This window comes from Phoxinus phoxinus, assembly GCF_949152265.1.
Source record: "Phoxinus phoxinus genome assembly, chromosome: 8".
Classification (NCBI taxonomy): domain Eukaryota; kingdom Metazoa; phylum Chordata; class Actinopteri; order Cypriniformes; family Leuciscidae; genus Phoxinus; species Phoxinus phoxinus.
The window spans coordinates 32,219,043-32,235,468 of NC_136883.1; the positions used below are offsets into that span (position 1 = coordinate 32,219,043).

Genomic DNA, 16,426 nt, shown 5'->3' on the forward strand with positions numbered 1-16,426 from the left:
CTTCTTGTGGATAATAGGACACATGCTTGGCTTGGCTTACTGTATAGTCGGATCTAAAGCAAAGCCTATAGCTTGGTGCATAATGGCCGGTCATCTCTTGAGAAGTCAGATAGTTATGGGCGTGTACGTGCGACCTGCAGAAGCGCACATGCCGGCTCGTGTTACAGCGATGGTCCTGCAGAAGAGGCTGTCAGGGGATGCAGGCAGGAGTGATGGAGCCTGCTGTCTCCCTAATGGGCTGATTGCACAGGCTGTGGAGCCTCTGTTGCGTTCCTCACACTGACCTTCTGTCTGACCTGCCATGACATCAGTGTGGCATCTCTGCTGTCCTGCTCGACTCATTATCTCGCAGTAACATGGCCCCAGGATAGATGAAGACCACTAAAACAATTAGACTTTTAGCAGATCTAAAATCAGTACAAAACCATTGTAAGGATACCCTCACCACCACCACAGTGAGATAATTATTTTGATTTATGATTGAGCAGATGCATAGGTTTAATTAGAGAATAAATAAACGGTTTTTAAGTAATTCTTGTTTTACTATACTTTCATGTATGTGTGTGTCTTGATTGACTTTCTAAATGCTAATATGAAGGCAAATATTGTAGGTATATCCGTTTCAAAGGCTTGGACATTAACACCCGCCAATCCGCCAAATGCGGGTGGGCTTAAGCAGTGGCATGTAACGCAGTCACTCCTACTAGCCACTTTGGGCTCATTTTCTGCAGCATAGTGAACGATACCAGCTGTGCTTTCTCGCTGTCTATCTCTTTGACAGCGAGTTGACATACAAACCCGCCTTCCCTCACTCATTTGCTCCGGATGAATATTGTTGGTGTTACAGGGCTTGAATTTCAGCATGGGATTACGCATAATTTTACTCATTCCCACAGATTTTGTGCCCACAACCCAAAGTGCATGCATATAAATGTAGTTCTTCTTTTGCTGCTTATTGCGCTTTTAACCAGTCAAATACACACAAAATATGTCAAAATGCCGGTCTTTGCAAGTATTCATGTAACACAGTCAGTTATGTTTTAAGTGAACGTAAACAGTTGAGAAAGAAAATGCATGTGTAACACTATAAAGGATCTGTGCGTCCGGTCTTAAAGTGACAGCAGCCTAATACCTGCTGCCAAATTATGAGATAATATTAAAAGAAAATCTATATGGCAGGTTTTCACCATGATATCGATGTAAAAATTGTGGACAGTGAAAATGCAGAGTGGCTAGTAACTTTGGAAAACCATTAGCCACAGTGGCTGTTGAGCAAAAACCACAGTGGACATGCCACAGTGTCAAGCTGTGTCTGTGTGTAAAACAACATTTTACTGAGCATGTCTTGTTATTTTCTTTGTTTCCTCACAGGTCACCTTCACAAAGCGGAAGTTTGGTTTGATGAAGAAAGCTTATGAGCTGAGCGTGTTGTGTGACTGTGAGATTGCCCTGATCATATTCAACAGTTCAAACAAACTCTTTCAGTATGCCAGCACTGACATGGATAAAGTCCTACTTAAGTACACAGAATACAACGAACCCCACGAGAGCAGAACCAACTCTGACATTGTAGAGGTGAGTGTGGCCTACTTCTGATTCCTGTAATGACCAGTCTTTGATGATTGAAGGATTTTTACATGTACTGTAAATGTCATTTTTGATGTACTTGGCCCCAAAAGGTAATTGGACTTTTGGACATTGACTTTAAAACATTGAGTTTAAAATGTTTGAATTTCATTGCATTATAAAACACAATACAAAGCCAAGTGGCTTCTGCAAATAAATTATGCTGGAGCTTTTCTCAAATATTTTCACTTCTTGTAGCCATTTTTTCCTTACTTTTTTTTTTTTTTTTTACCAACCAAGATAATATTTTTGTGAAAGCATGAAGTAAGTTCCCCTAAATATTAACTACCAGTTCTTTTTAAAATATATTTTTATATATAATGCAAATACTCTCCAAATATTTTGTCGTTTGTCAATGTCTAACACAGCAATCAGTTTTACGTTGAAGTTCCGAAATTATCTATGCACAAATGTTCAGCATGTGTTGTTCCATAGTACCATGGGCGACAAACTGATGTCTGGACAGCATGTAACAGTTTCCTTCTCATTCGTGCTTAGATAGGGTTCAGGACGTCTGCAGCCACTGATAAGTCCAGATGTATTCGAGTGCCACAACTGACAAAGGGGCATAGATCATGTAACAGCACCCTAACTGAACTGGGCACATGGCATCTTTTTTTTTTTTGTCCACCATTCATGTTTGCCTCAATTAATGAGTGTGTAAAAAATTTCCCATTTATACAATTCGTAAAACTGTGTGCTCATCATAAAGTCTTCCCAGCTGGCCATATGAGTGCTGTGCAAACCAAAACCGTACTACTGTAGTGTTCAGTACACAGAAAGCGGGATTTGCCAAGCATGCACTGTCCTCATTTTTCAAAAGCAACATTCCAGTTTTATAGGTCGAGACTATCAGTGAGCTAAGAACAAAAACGCATTCAAAACTCAAGATTTTTTTATCATTCAGTACTCACTTGCTTACTAAATATAAATAAAATTGTCAGTGTAGCATGCGTAATACAGAAACATTTTTTAAAAGTTTTTATCATAAGTGAATATAAATTGGCATATTATGCATAAAAAAACATTTTAGTCTTTCAAATATTCTCAGTTGTCTGCATGGTACTCGTGAAAACATTCTCATTCACTAGATATTTTCTGTTGTAAAGCAAGATTTGAATGGTTTTCACAAAATCCTATGAATTGTTATACAGTTTTAGACATTTTTTTTTAAGGAAAATAAGGGATAGTTTGGCCAAAAATGAAAAATTGTCATCGTTTACTCACTCTCATGTCATTCCATACAGTACCTGTATGGCTTTCTTTGGAAACACTAAAGAAGATGTTTTGAAAAATGTCTTTGTTTTTGTCCATATATTGAAAGTCAGTGTGATCCAGTGTTGTTTGGATCATCGACTTTCATTTTATGGTCAGAAAAGTTTTTTTTTGTGTGTGTGTTCTGCAGAGGAAAGACATTTATACAGGTTTGGAATGACATAAGGGTGAGAAACAGAATTTATGACTTTTCATTTTTGGGTAAAGTATCCTAAATCTTTTACCCAAAAAAAAAAAAAAAAAAAAGAAAGTCTGAAACTGCATAAAAGGAGTCAGCTGGGCCAAGTTATCTTTTATTCATGCTGATGACACTGCTGGTGAATTACCTGCATGGCAGAACTGCAGAAGAATGCACAGAGCCATCCACAAGGCCTGAGCTCTCCATCAGTGGCCCATCTGCTCTCTTTTCTGCAACGAGAGGGCCCTCACCTGCATTAAAAATGAATGGACACACTCTCCCCTTATGTAACAGTCACCCCATGTCAGCTTTACCTCTTTACAACAGCTTTTAAAGAGGATGCTGATGCTGTGCCCCCTCTCAATGGCTTTGTGCCTTTCCCTCTGTGATTTTAAAGAACGGGAAATCACTGTGTTCTGTGTTGCAAAACGTCCTCTTGCATGACTAAAGAGCCTCTTTGCTGTTGTAAATTGCCATTCGGCGCCTTTTTTAAGTGAAAAAAGGTTAGCTTTATCATGCAATTGTCTTGTAGGACATCAACAAACACATGCAGGACATGTATATCTGCACAATCAGGCGTCAGCAGATTTCTTTCTGACGCTTACTGGTGTGGAACGCAAGCTGGTGGCAAGCTGCCGCATTTCCCACGTCGGCCCTCCGGCCCGCTGTGTAGGAGCCTGACCCAATGCATGAAGGGTCCCAACAAAGCAGCCTTGTCCCTGCTCAGTGGGCCAGCGTCTACTCGTAGCTGCAGAGATCGCCCACAGCCAGCTCTCTTTCTGAGGCCATGATTCAGCCGTAAAGAAGCAGAGCAGAAATAAGCTATTGAAGCCTCCACTCTCTTTTCCTGCCTGGCCACATGTTTTATAGCGCTGGAGAAACCAGGGGCAGAGATATCAGCCCTGGACGTCCATCAAAAGTGCTGTTGACTTTGATTTTGGTTGAAGGCTGTATGTCTCCATAGAGACACATGTAAAGATCTGTGCAGGAGTTATACAGTATACCGATATAACCAACGGATATCAGTACTCAGCAATATTGATTGTATCCATAACAACACAGGCCTGTGTTCTCATATTGTACAGTGTGCAATTCTGAAAGAGGATACCATATAGTGATATTATTAATCAAATGGCTTGTACAAAGAGGAAGTAACCCAAAGCCCTTTTAAGATATGTCAGTCCACTCTTCGGGCATCTTGGCAACACCCCGTAACATATAGGCACTCAAATTCAGCTCCTGTTTAGCTAAATGGGGGCAAATTGATATCTCCAAATTAATCTCCAAATTTTAAACCAAATATCACAAAAAAATGCATTGTAAAGTTTGCTGCTTTATTTGAAATCAATCTACACTGAAAGCTGAAAACTGTATTATTTCTAGTGATGTATAATATATCGTTTTTGTCTTTAGTTAATTAGTTATTAAATTATTATTTGTAAATAAATTATTATTATGTATTGGTATTGGCTGATATTAGATATTTTAATTGTGCAATTATTTCTTTTTTAACGTATGGATGACTTAATGAATTAATCTTTTTAAAAACAATACATTTATTAGTAACACTGTTAAATGTAATCTTTGACAAATTTTACAACAAATATTTTTTTCATACTCCACATCATTTTCTGATGCTTAAATTTAATCTTTAGTTTTTAGTGTCATTTCTTTTACACAAAATAGTGCACACCTTTTAGTATTAGATATGTAAGAGTTTTCACCCAACGTAGTATCCGCCTGAATTATAATAGGGTGCATCCCTGAAAATTAAAAATTTTACAGGCTACAAAAGTTTGGTTCTAGAGATTTTTCTATCTAGAGAATCAAAAACAAGGCTCTGTTTTGACTAAATTGTGTGAGTTTGATCCATTTCCTCGTTGTACTGTTTCTGAAGTAACTTTAGACTGTTTGTCCAGCTATATAGAAACTGCTTTCTCACAGATCCAGTGTTATTTGAATCTTTACTTTTTTGTTTTTGTTAAGCAGTTAGCTTGTCAAAGAATAGGTGAAGAGTTAAACATTTATTTAACACATCAATACCCCCATACTTCTTCTCGCCTTCTCCTGGTGAAATGTGCTTCACATGGAGGCACTTACACTTATCTAAATAAATAAATTGCGTTAAAGTGATAAATGCCACACAAACATTTGTCCTTTTTTCTGTCCTCTAGAACAAATGCATCCTTTGCTGCTTTTTCATTGACTTGCTTAAATTCCCGTTCCATGTGAAAAGTCAAATCAAAAGTCACATTCCTACTTGCCACCACCATCTGTATAGCAAAAGGCCTGGTCTTGCATAGTCAGGGGAACAGATGTATTGCTTTCCACAGATGGATGTGTGAGTGGGGCACAGTGTGACGACCAGGCTCAGGGCTATGGACTTTGTCTCAAGTCTGGCCGGCAGTCAGTACCGGAGCGCTAGACCGAGATCACTATGCCTGAGCAAAGAGTAGCATGCGTATGTGTGTTTTCGGTGTGTGCGCGACTGTGCGCCTGCCGCACCGCGGTTCAACTTCAATAACACTCCAGGCGACAGGTGAAGCGTTGCGTGAAATCTCCCTTTGTGGATCCTGTCCACTTCTCTGTCTGATTAAAAGTGGCCGCGATCCCATCTGTGTCTCCCTTTTCAAAGGCTGTGGGTCTGAAGCAAGCCCTTTTATTTACTGAGTAGCAGCGCAGGATTGATGGAGCGTTTCCTCTGAGCATGTCCATTCAGCGTCTCGCAGGGGTCTTTAAGGACCACTGGTGTTCCTCGGTATTGGGTCTCCAGTAGCACACTTTGTCCTTGTACTCACCTTTTGCATTGCTCAGAGAATATGAAAGGAAGTGGAGTTGAAAGGACTTTTCATGTATGATGGACCTCAGTCTAGAAATTGTGTATAATAGAACAGCCCCACACATTTCACTTTTATAAAGACCGTGGAAGTTCTCTGACCTTTTGTGAAATAAGCCAGGTTATTGATGATGTCTAAGGCATATTCACTGTTTATGGGTTCAGAATATGTCATGCTGTTAAGCACATACAATTATTTGGTCTCATTCTTTAATTTAGTTAAACAAAAACTGTTATCAGTCATTTTCTACAGGGGAAAATATTTTCCATAGGGCTCATATTTTTGTCAAATGTTACTGTACATCATAAATGCATGTATTATTTGAGCTGTGAAATCTATATTGTTCCTCTAATTATTAGTTACTGAAGTAATTATTGTGGGTGGAATTAGGGATGCACAATATATTGGTACCATATTGTTAAATTATGATATTAGAGTTCTTTTTTAATTATTGCCATTGTCGATATTTATTTGTGCATGATTATTTCCTTTATTTTTAGTAATCTAAATCTCACAAAAAAAATTAATAATTAAAACGCTACAATACTGTAAAATGTTATCTTTAGCAAATCATTTTTCATGCAAATTATATTGTTGTGATGCTTAAATTCACTTGTAACATACAATGACTTAAGTTTTTAGTGTGTTGTTTTTTTATTTATTAAGACAAGTAGTAGATTAATAATAATATAATTTTTATATTTTCAATTTATCAGTTATCACCAAAGACATTAAAATAATAATTGGTCTCTTTCTGGTATCCATGCACTTTCAATGCGATATTTACAATTTTTTAGTGACTTTAGATGATCATGACTAGTTGACAAGTTGTAAAAACGTTTCTATCTCACTGGTCTCAGGTTGACATGCTCAATAGAAAGTTTATCCCGGCGCAATGTTAGTGTATTATTCTACACGTGATATTTCCTTGTTTTGACAAACTGAGGAACAAGCTGAAATAGTTCTCTGTGGTAATAGAGCTTAACAAATATCAATACATTCCTTTAATTCCTTTGAATTTGACTCGTTATTGAATTTCCTCTTACTGTACGTCAATTTTAATTAATAAAAAGGTGGACAAAGGCTGTATGAATGGGCCAAGATACTTTACAGCTGTCCTGTCTAAAGAAAGTCCTTATAGTTCCTGTTGTGTTTCAAATTGAATTCTGTTTGTGCTCCAAATGAAAAAGCTGCTGCAGGTAATTAAAATAATTCAATCATCCTTTCTCTTGTTCCTCTCCAACTGGAGGTAATGAAATCTTAGTAGCCCTACGCTGGTATTCTGAATACAGGCTTCTCAGTGTGCACATAGGATTCCATTGAAATCAGATATCAACTTCACAGCAGATATGTGGCGTCCATTCGTCCCTTTTACCCTCTCGCCTCTGTTAGATGCTCTCGAGAGCATTACTCAGCCATGCTGATATCAGTCCATTCTCATTAGCCCATATTATCATGGTTTGTACACATTAGTGATCCCAGCTAACAGCCTTTCTATTGAATGCTGGGGGAAGTTAGGCTGCAGACTTGCATTCACATGGCGTACTGTATGTTTGCTTTAAGATTTACATGTATGAATTTTTCTTTCCCACCACTCTCACCATGTTGCAAATAACCGAACCAGTGGGTGTGCTTTTGTGAGCGGCCGGCTGACCTTTTGCAATACTCTGGTTGTTGTCTGCGTTGTCATTTACCTGGCTCAAATAGTAAGCAAATCAGGGAATGATTCAGGCAAATGTTTTAGGCCTCCGTAAGAGGCTTGCATTGTTGTGTGTGGTTTGAAAAAAGCAAATGCTTTTTTCTTTCCTGAAGAAATATTCAAAGGCCGACCAGTACAGTAGACAGTACCACTGTAACATATCAACAAAGAAAGCATATCACATATAATACAATCATTTTTAAAGGGGCCGTTCACCCAAAAAAACATAATTTAAATAATAAATGTTGATTTAATAATAATAATTATATTAATAATGTACATTTGAATACATTTATTTACACGTAAAATTGGCATCTTAGTCTCGAGAAATTCTTTTGAGAATGATTTCCTGGAAAAGGCATAATCAAGAGGATATGTAAATCTTGACCATTCCCAAATGTCAGCCCTTCTGTCTTTTCTGCATGAGATTCCCGTTTTGTTCCGTGTGAATAACACCATTGTTTTATCACAAGCATGGGACCAAAAGCAGTCACTCTTGCTTTTCATCCGAACCTTTGAAGCCGCAATCGGCATACAAGCGCCTCCAAACAGCCATGCAACTGTATTAGCTACGCTATGCATATTCATGTTCGTATAAGCACTTGAGCTCGTAACAAGAGCTCGCTCACAGTTTCTATTGGCTCTGGATGTGGATGTAGTAAGGAGCCTGTGTCTGGGGAGGAGAGGAAGGAAATGAGGCTATGCTGTGGCACTGGGGGAGGGAGATATTTTTGATAAGGGACTTTTATTCAACACTTTGGTTGAAGGGGGGAGGCTGATGTCATTGGGTCTGGGGATTTTTGGGACATTCAATACAACACACGACTCTGTGTTATATCAGTAATGTTGCCAAAGCTGTTAAATCAATCGTCATTTTATCCGAGCACTTTTGTACGAGTGCTACAACGCCTCTGTAAAACTTGTGAAGTTTTTTTTTCTGTAAATATGCACACTTCGCAAGATAATTGCATTTATTTTTATAGCTGCTGAGCTGAATTTGACTGTTTTGTTGGGAGCTTTGCATTGAATTGTTTGTGCTGTCAATCAAAGCTTGTGCGGTGATTAAGACCCGACTCTGCCTTAATGAATGCAAATTGGCACATCTGCTTCTGTGAGCTAGCTGGCCAGACTGTTCAATTAGCATGATTGATCAATTATCCTCCTCCTGCTGATGTGAGGATGGAAGGAGTGTGGCAGAAAGAAAGAAAAGCAACAGTGCGAGAAGTGAGAGATGGAGATGAACACTTCGGTCCAAATCCCTTAAGTCTGCCTATTAAAATATGTTCTTTAGATTTGATTAGTCTAAATTGATAGTGATGGAATGATTTAAGTCGTGCTTACACTTTAAGCAACATAGATGTAAAATTGACTTTGACAGGATAAATTGAAATCATGGCATTTTTAAAGAAAACTAGTCTATGATTTAATTTTTTTTTTTTTATTTATTAACTGTTGGGAAAAGTCCCTTGGATCCACCATTGATGTCCATTGATGTGTAATTTCATTACACTAAACTTGGCCATTTTATACAGTGAATCAGCCCGTTTGCCTAATTTTAGAAACTAGCAGCTATACTGCCATTCAAAGGTTTGAGGTGGGCTAGATTTCTGAAAGATGTGTCCAAGGCTGCATTTATCTAATCAAAAATACAGTAAAACCAGTGAGATTGTGAAATATTATTATAACATTTTGTTTTTGTAGCTTGTCATTTGTCAACATTGAGCCCGCTCTAACGAAGAGAGAACTCAGTATGTGTTGTTAATACCATGAAAATGACAAATTCATCCCTCTCTTAGCAGGCTTAGGTGGCAGTCTAATGGAAGTATTATTTATATGGCCCTGTTGATTAAGACTTAGCTGCTAAGCTCATTTTCCAAACATTAGCGGCAGCGTGTCTCAGAGGGGCCGGTCTGGGACAGATCAGGGCTTGAGTGCTGGTATCTTTAACGGTGACATATTCAGATAATAGAGCCCTGTTAACAGGCACCATATTCAGGCCGGAGTGTCCTTCCAATCACATTTGCCCTGCCTTACTAGCGAAACCAGACTTAAGGAGCTCTTTCTGCTCTCTTGTTGTCAGGATGTTATCATTTGATACTATTGGAATGACAACCAAGGGACAAACACGCATAATTTACCTCGTTTTGACCTAGACCATGTTTTTAATTTGATTGTCATTGTTTCAACAAGTAAATAAAGTCACTTTGAGAGTTCATGCAGCGATCTCCAGCTGAAAGCAGGGGCCTTTCGAGTCCTTCCTTGAGGTTTTGGCAGGCACTGCACTAAAGGATCACTCACTCGCACAATGACGCTCTGGAGGGGCAGACGACCCCTACGGTTCTGGACTATTAACCTAGTCTGCAAGGATTAATCTAAAAGGGTCAGGGACTTAATTTGCGCTTGATATGCACAGACGACAACACGCAAGAAAAGATTGCATTTTAATTGGCTAGCGCTTAACTTAGTGGCTTGACTTTGGGCTGGCCAGGGGCCAGATTGACTGTGTGATCTGCTAAAGCCATGTTTGACATTTGAAAAGGCTGAAGGGGGGATGCATGGTCAGTTACACTGCTCGGCTCATCCTGGGTGGCTCTTTAAACCACACACAGTGTTTCCGGAAATACATTGATGAATAATTGCATTATTATTATTTTTTATGTAACTTTTTTATAAGCAGCTCCATAGGATTTAAAAATAAAATATTACATTCTCAGGTCTTCAAATTAAATTTGTACTTTTTTTTTAGTTAATCATTTTTGTTATATTCATTGTCCTTTTATAGCAGCTGTCAGTTTTCGTCTGATTTTCACACTGTTTTGATAAACTACTTATTAAATCTTGTCTAATTTCCCTTATGATCTGTAACATATCACTTCATTTCAGTGATCTCCGTTTCTCTCTATTCTCAATTCCCACTGCTCGCTCTTTAATGTCTCATCTACTGCCACTCTCTTCCTTCCCTTCCTTCTTTTTTATATTTTTACATTTTTTTTCCGTTATGCCGCTTACTCTCACATCGAGCAGTCTTCATATTAAAGTGCTTATTAAGTCAAACGAAAATGTCAGCTGTATTGACATAAAGGAAAGGTGTCTTCTTTAGGATATTCTGATATATGTGCAGTATCTCTCCAATATGATTCTTAATAATGAGCCGACAGTCACTCTGCATTATAATTGTTGCGTAGACTAAGAAGGAATAATTTTATTAGTCTGACTTTTGTTTGATTTTCTCATCATTTTCACATAGCATGATGCCATCACCACCAAACTTCGCTGATGGTATTTTTTGAGGTGTGAACGTACAGCACACATATCATTGTGAATTTTGGTGAATATGCTCTATCCCGGTCTCATCTGACCACAGAATCGTTGCCCTCATTGCAACTGGGTCACTTTTTTTGTGCAAATTATAGTTGTTCTTTCACACATTCTCAGTTGTATGCTGTAGATCCTTCAGAATGATCCTTGGCATGTTCATGCAGAGACTTAGGGAGTGTTTTCTAGGTTGTGGATGATTTGATGTACTTTTCACTTGCTGATAATTGAATAGTACTTCCATACTCTTTAGTCATTGTTTTCCATATTCTTTAGACTTGCAACCTGAATAATAAGCTTTAACTCTTTCACCGCCAGCGGTTTCAAAAAAAAGTTGCTAGTCACCGCCAGCATTTTTAATAATTTTCACAAAACTTTTATGGCTCCCAGAATATGTAGTTATATGAATATCTGAACATGCAATATATCAAAAGAAAGAACAGAGCCTCTTTTTTAAGCTCCATGCATTCTTTTGTTTTGCATTCTTTATCAACATTTGAATGTGGGTAAGTTTCAAAAATGATTTGAATGATTCATAGGTAAAAGCAATTGTTATGTTATATAGATTTACTACATTATAAAATGATCCACTATTTATGAGTCACATGGAGGTACATTAGGGTTGTTAGATATTTTTCATGACTGTTTCAAAATTACACAAGTCTGTTTGTGACAAGAAATGCCTTCTGCATTCGACCTTGTACATGAAGATTTTATAAGGAACGTTTGACCTCATCTTAAAGAGGCGGTTTACCTAATAAATAGTTCAAGTAGAATTGTTTTCTTATCACTAGGGTAAATCAATGACCAAACTGTGGCAACAGTTCACCTCCACCAATGCTTGCTTAAAAAACGTGTTTTGTCAATCTGCAGACTAAAAACAAACACTCCTCTTCCCTGAGTCAGCGTAGTTCTGGTAGTTTCTGAAGGAAAGTGTTGTCATTTCTGCTAATTATAATAAGAGGAGTCAGGAATGTTAAATACCAGAATGTTAAAATGGACATTTAGGACCAGAATGAAGATAATATTACAGACAATATCTTAAATGTATTAGTTAAGCACTGAAATGACTCACAGAATAAATTGATAATATTGCGGTAGTCTCCTGCCTGCCTCTCAGTTTTTTTTCTTATATCAATTTTAATATGCTTAGATTCTGCAAGATAGCAACGTCTGCAATCAGAATTTAGTTATTTCAGTGTGAACTCAAATATGTCTGAACAAATTCTTCTAAGACCACATAATCTTAGCTAATCTATCCACATCCATTTTATATCTCTACACTCCTACTATGTCACATAGTATTGTGTTTTTTATTTATTTATTTATTTATTATTTCTCAAAGATTTTTAAGAGAAACATCTGAGAAGGTGATACTTAACTAAAACATAACTGAGAATTCCATAATAATTCTAAAAGAGTCACTTCTGAGCAATATAACATTCTTTTTGGATTCTATTAAATGAGTGTGTGAGATATTTGAGAGTTTGAATTTAACCAGAGGATTGTAACATTTTGTTAAAGGATAGTGTCATACAAAAAGAGTGATTTTTTTTTTTCCTTCCAAACATATTTAATTTTTAATTTTATTTTTAATAACCTTATTATTTATGGATAGTTTTCTGCAGTTTGTGCAACTAACAGTTCTCAGGTTGAAAGATATACATTTGAAATATTATGCATGGAAATAAACATCACACATTGATGGCCTCATAAAAAAAGTCACATTTTGTAAATGAATGGCCTATTCTTACTGGAGTGAAGTGCACATGTCAGGTTAAAAAAGCAGTGTCTTTATATACCACACTAAGAGCTGCAACAGTAATGGTGTTGAATCAAGCCTCCTGCAGCTTTTCAAAGTGCCCTTTTTTATAGGACAAGGACTCCCTTTCCTCTGGGCTTTCAGTCTGCTCTAGAACAAGAGCACAGCCCCTCTTTGGAACATGCCATTTTCTCTCTCTTCTGAAACAAAGAGCTACATGTGGTTCATTCTTCTGATAGCCACTCTATAAGACCCTGTCTCCCTGACAGCTCTCTAGATTCAAGGTCTGAATTCGTGGTAATTGTTGTTCTTTTCCCTCTCCCATGTAAAGTGTGACCAGGTTGCTGTGGAAACACAGTTTGGTGTTTACCTCACAACAGAGACCAGGAAGAATCAGTGGCAGCAGAATATTCCTCTTATTTCACTTAAAGTATCTCTCCCGGAAGCGAATATAAAGGACATAGAACGTTAAAGGATTTAAAGTAAGACTGCGTAAGCAACCACATAAGTGGAAAATGGACTGTACACGGCCATATTATATATGACGCATCAGCTAGGAGAGCGCATTTTAGAAGACTAGGGTTCATGTGTGAACTATACGTATTGATGAACTTGAAACAGCGAAGCGAATGTCTTGTTCCCTCTCACTGTGCTCTTTGAGAACGTCCCTTCTTCCTTTGAGCATGATGCTTGTTACCTGGTTACTGCCAAGAGATTCTTGTTTTTAGCAAGTGTCGTGCCTCATTGACGTCAGAACGACTTTTTTTTAACCCCCACCCCTTCTTTTTATCTCTTTCTTTCTCTCTCTCTCTCTCTTTCTCATTTTCTAGCAAAACTGATATTTTTCATTTAAAAACCAGGCCTTCTTCAAGAGGCTGAATTAAAAAAGAGACAAAGCAACAAAAGGCCCAGAGCGAGGTGGGTCTTTGGTAAACATTAGTCTCCAATGAGACTAATGAGGCAGGCTCTAATCTCAAGTGCTTGAACATAGATGCGCTGACTCTGAGCAAATAACCCTGGTGCTTATTCACAGAGGAAACAAGAGGGGGATGAAGCACGCTGCAAATGAATGACTAATTCTGAACTATCATTTTCACTCTCAGCTCACTGGATAAATACGCTGTTTCTCGTCTGCGTATCGATACTGTTCAGTAAATCTGTATTTCATGTTTTATAAATGTTTATAAACTGGTAGATTTTCTATTCTATTCTTTTCTATAGTTGTTTTTATTTACTAAAACTGATAGTTATCTGTAGTTGTACCCTCACTGAAGTAATTTGTTACGATCTAGTAGTTCCTACTAAACACATACAGTAGCTGAAACTGTTGTTTAGGCTTTCCAAGGAACATTAGGCAAATTGTTGCCCACAATATTTTCCTTGTACTGGCCTACAACCAGTTGCCTACATATACCGGTAGTGACTATTGAACTGACTGAAAAGTGTTAACTAGTGTTGAGACAAATTATATATTTGGCCATTTTGAGATCATTGACTTTGAAAAACTCATATTGATTTGGAAACATTATGGAAATAGTTCAGTAGAAACTCAACCTGGTTCTGGGATCGCAATGATTTCAACCTTGAATCAGAGCTCCTACCATTTATTAAAGGCCAGTTTATCACCTGAACTAATTATTGAGTTCAATCTGCTAATAGCTCAGTGTAATGAACAGAAATCAATAAAGCCATCCTTCCAGTCGAGCGCAATTAACTTACAACAAAACTTTAATTTGGATAGTTAATCCAGCGTTAACTGTTGGATTCTTTCTTGACATTAATGTATTTAGTTATGAATATTTAATTATTAGTTCTTCTTACCAACAATGAGATTATACATACTATAACGAAATATATAAATTATTATCATATTTGTATTGGTTATTTCGATATATCTATATATTGTTTGGTCATGCCTTGCCAATAGATAGTAAACCATTTATATTTATATACATATTTTTAGTTTTGAGTACATTTTGTTTAAAATGTTTTTGTTTTTCTTTATAACTGGGTATTTTTGAGGTGTCCATTGACTGCTTTTGCTTGTTTTGTTTAACTTCACATGTCAGATGGCTGAATAAAAAAAAAAAGAGTACAAGAGCAGCCACATCTGGCGGCTGTCTTCACCCTTGTGCTCTCTGTCCTGTTAAGTCCTGATAGGTGTGTCTATGACAGATCCATGCCTGCCCTCTCCTCTATGGGTCCTCTAGGAAAAAAAATCATATTGACAGACAAACAGAAAATATTTCTGAGTGATACATCCCTGTATTCTCATAATATTTCTGAGACTTTACAAACTTACTGTATGGTTTGAGAGAAATGGACATGACAACAATTTTTTGCTTTTCATGGTATTGGTGATAGAATATCAATGGTCTAAATTAGGAGGCTTTCATTCATTTTCAATGCTTAGATGCAGAACGTAGCAGTGTAATGGAAGCAAAAATGGAAACAATGAAGTGCCCAGTCTACTTGAACTTAACAAACCTCTCTCCTCCCTCCCTTCTTTTTCCTGGTTACCATCAGAACCATTCCCTAGATAGCAGGCGCAAAAGCTAATGGAAGTGTCCTCTTTGACTATTGATTACTCTCCAGTGGGAGGGGGAAAAGCATCTCCGACACGGGCAAACATGATTGAATGTAATTCAATAAGAGCAAGAATGGGGCCTTCTCTCTCTCTTTCTCTCTCTACCTCAGATACTGTTCCATGGTTCCCAGCTCAGCGATCTGGCACGTGTTTGCCAATTTCAGCCATGAATTATTCTCAGATGACGTAAGACCAAATAGCCTCTGTAATGATTTCAACACTGTTGAATGTGAAAGATCATGTTTACTTACTCCGGCATGATTTCTAATGTAGAGGCTGCAGACAGTCCGGCAGTTTTGTGAATATTATTATTCGGCGTTCAAGAACTGGCACATGCAGCGATTGTTATGCTTTCAATTAAGATTCTTTCAGCGTTGTATTGTTTGTTCTTTGCAGGAGTGGGTTGAATTGATCTCGGTGGTGATGTGGACCGCCTGAGGAAGGATTTTAAATCAGTTGACACTGCTTATGGTTTGGTTTTTTGCATATGCTTTGATTCATTGTAAAAACTTGGCGGCTCACCACGGATTTGACTTCAAAGAAAGTTTGCTGTATAACACATTCCCAAATGTCTCAAAGGTGTTAAGGTTGCATGTACCTAATTTTACAAAACTAATTTGCAATTGCAAAACAAGAATTGATTTGGGATGCAAGGAAAATGAAGAAATGCACACCTACTCTTAGTGTTAGGACAGCAACACGGCACAGAACACCCGATTTACTGAAGAGTAAAGAGATAACCTCTCCCATAATGCCCTCCCTTTTCATGGAAACCAGTTTTTTTTCTCTATCTGAGTCATGTGTAGGAGGCTTGTCTTCTTTCCACGAAAGACAAATGTGTACTCGAAGTAAAGTTTCATTGCAGTACTGCAGATCAGCCCAAACAATCCTTATAAGTGTGTGCGCTTCACTTAAAGGCTTATCGAGATTACAGACACGTGTATTTACAGCATCTGTATCCAGTGTCTTTTTAATCAAACAAAGCGTACTTGGCGTTTTTACGTGCGACTCGTCAACCTGAAACCACCGTGTTTTGTGAGTCCAGGAAATTATTTTATTAACAGTTGATGACCTGAAAAATAGCAAAACCACCGACCACCTTATATATAAATGCCTGTGTGAAACAGTCCACCACAAGCCCATTGGG

The 16,426-nt window shown here is 37.7% G+C and overlaps 1 protein-coding gene across 50 annotated transcripts in view; it reads left to right on the forward strand.

The window, feature by feature from the left end:
• The window catches only part of mef2aa (myocyte enhancer factor 2aa), an 84,388-nt gene that overhangs the window by 37,525 nt on the left and 30,437 nt on the right, over positions 1 to 16,426 (forward strand). For all 50 annotated transcript variants that reach the window (XM_079621955.1, XM_079621962.1, XM_079621943.1 and 47 more), the window contains one exon: positions 1,372 to 1,575. In XM_079621955.1, coding sequence (XP_079478081.1) covers positions 1,372 to 1,575 — 204 coding nt within the window. The remainder of the gene's footprint in view (positions 1 to 1,371; positions 1,576 to 16,426) is intronic.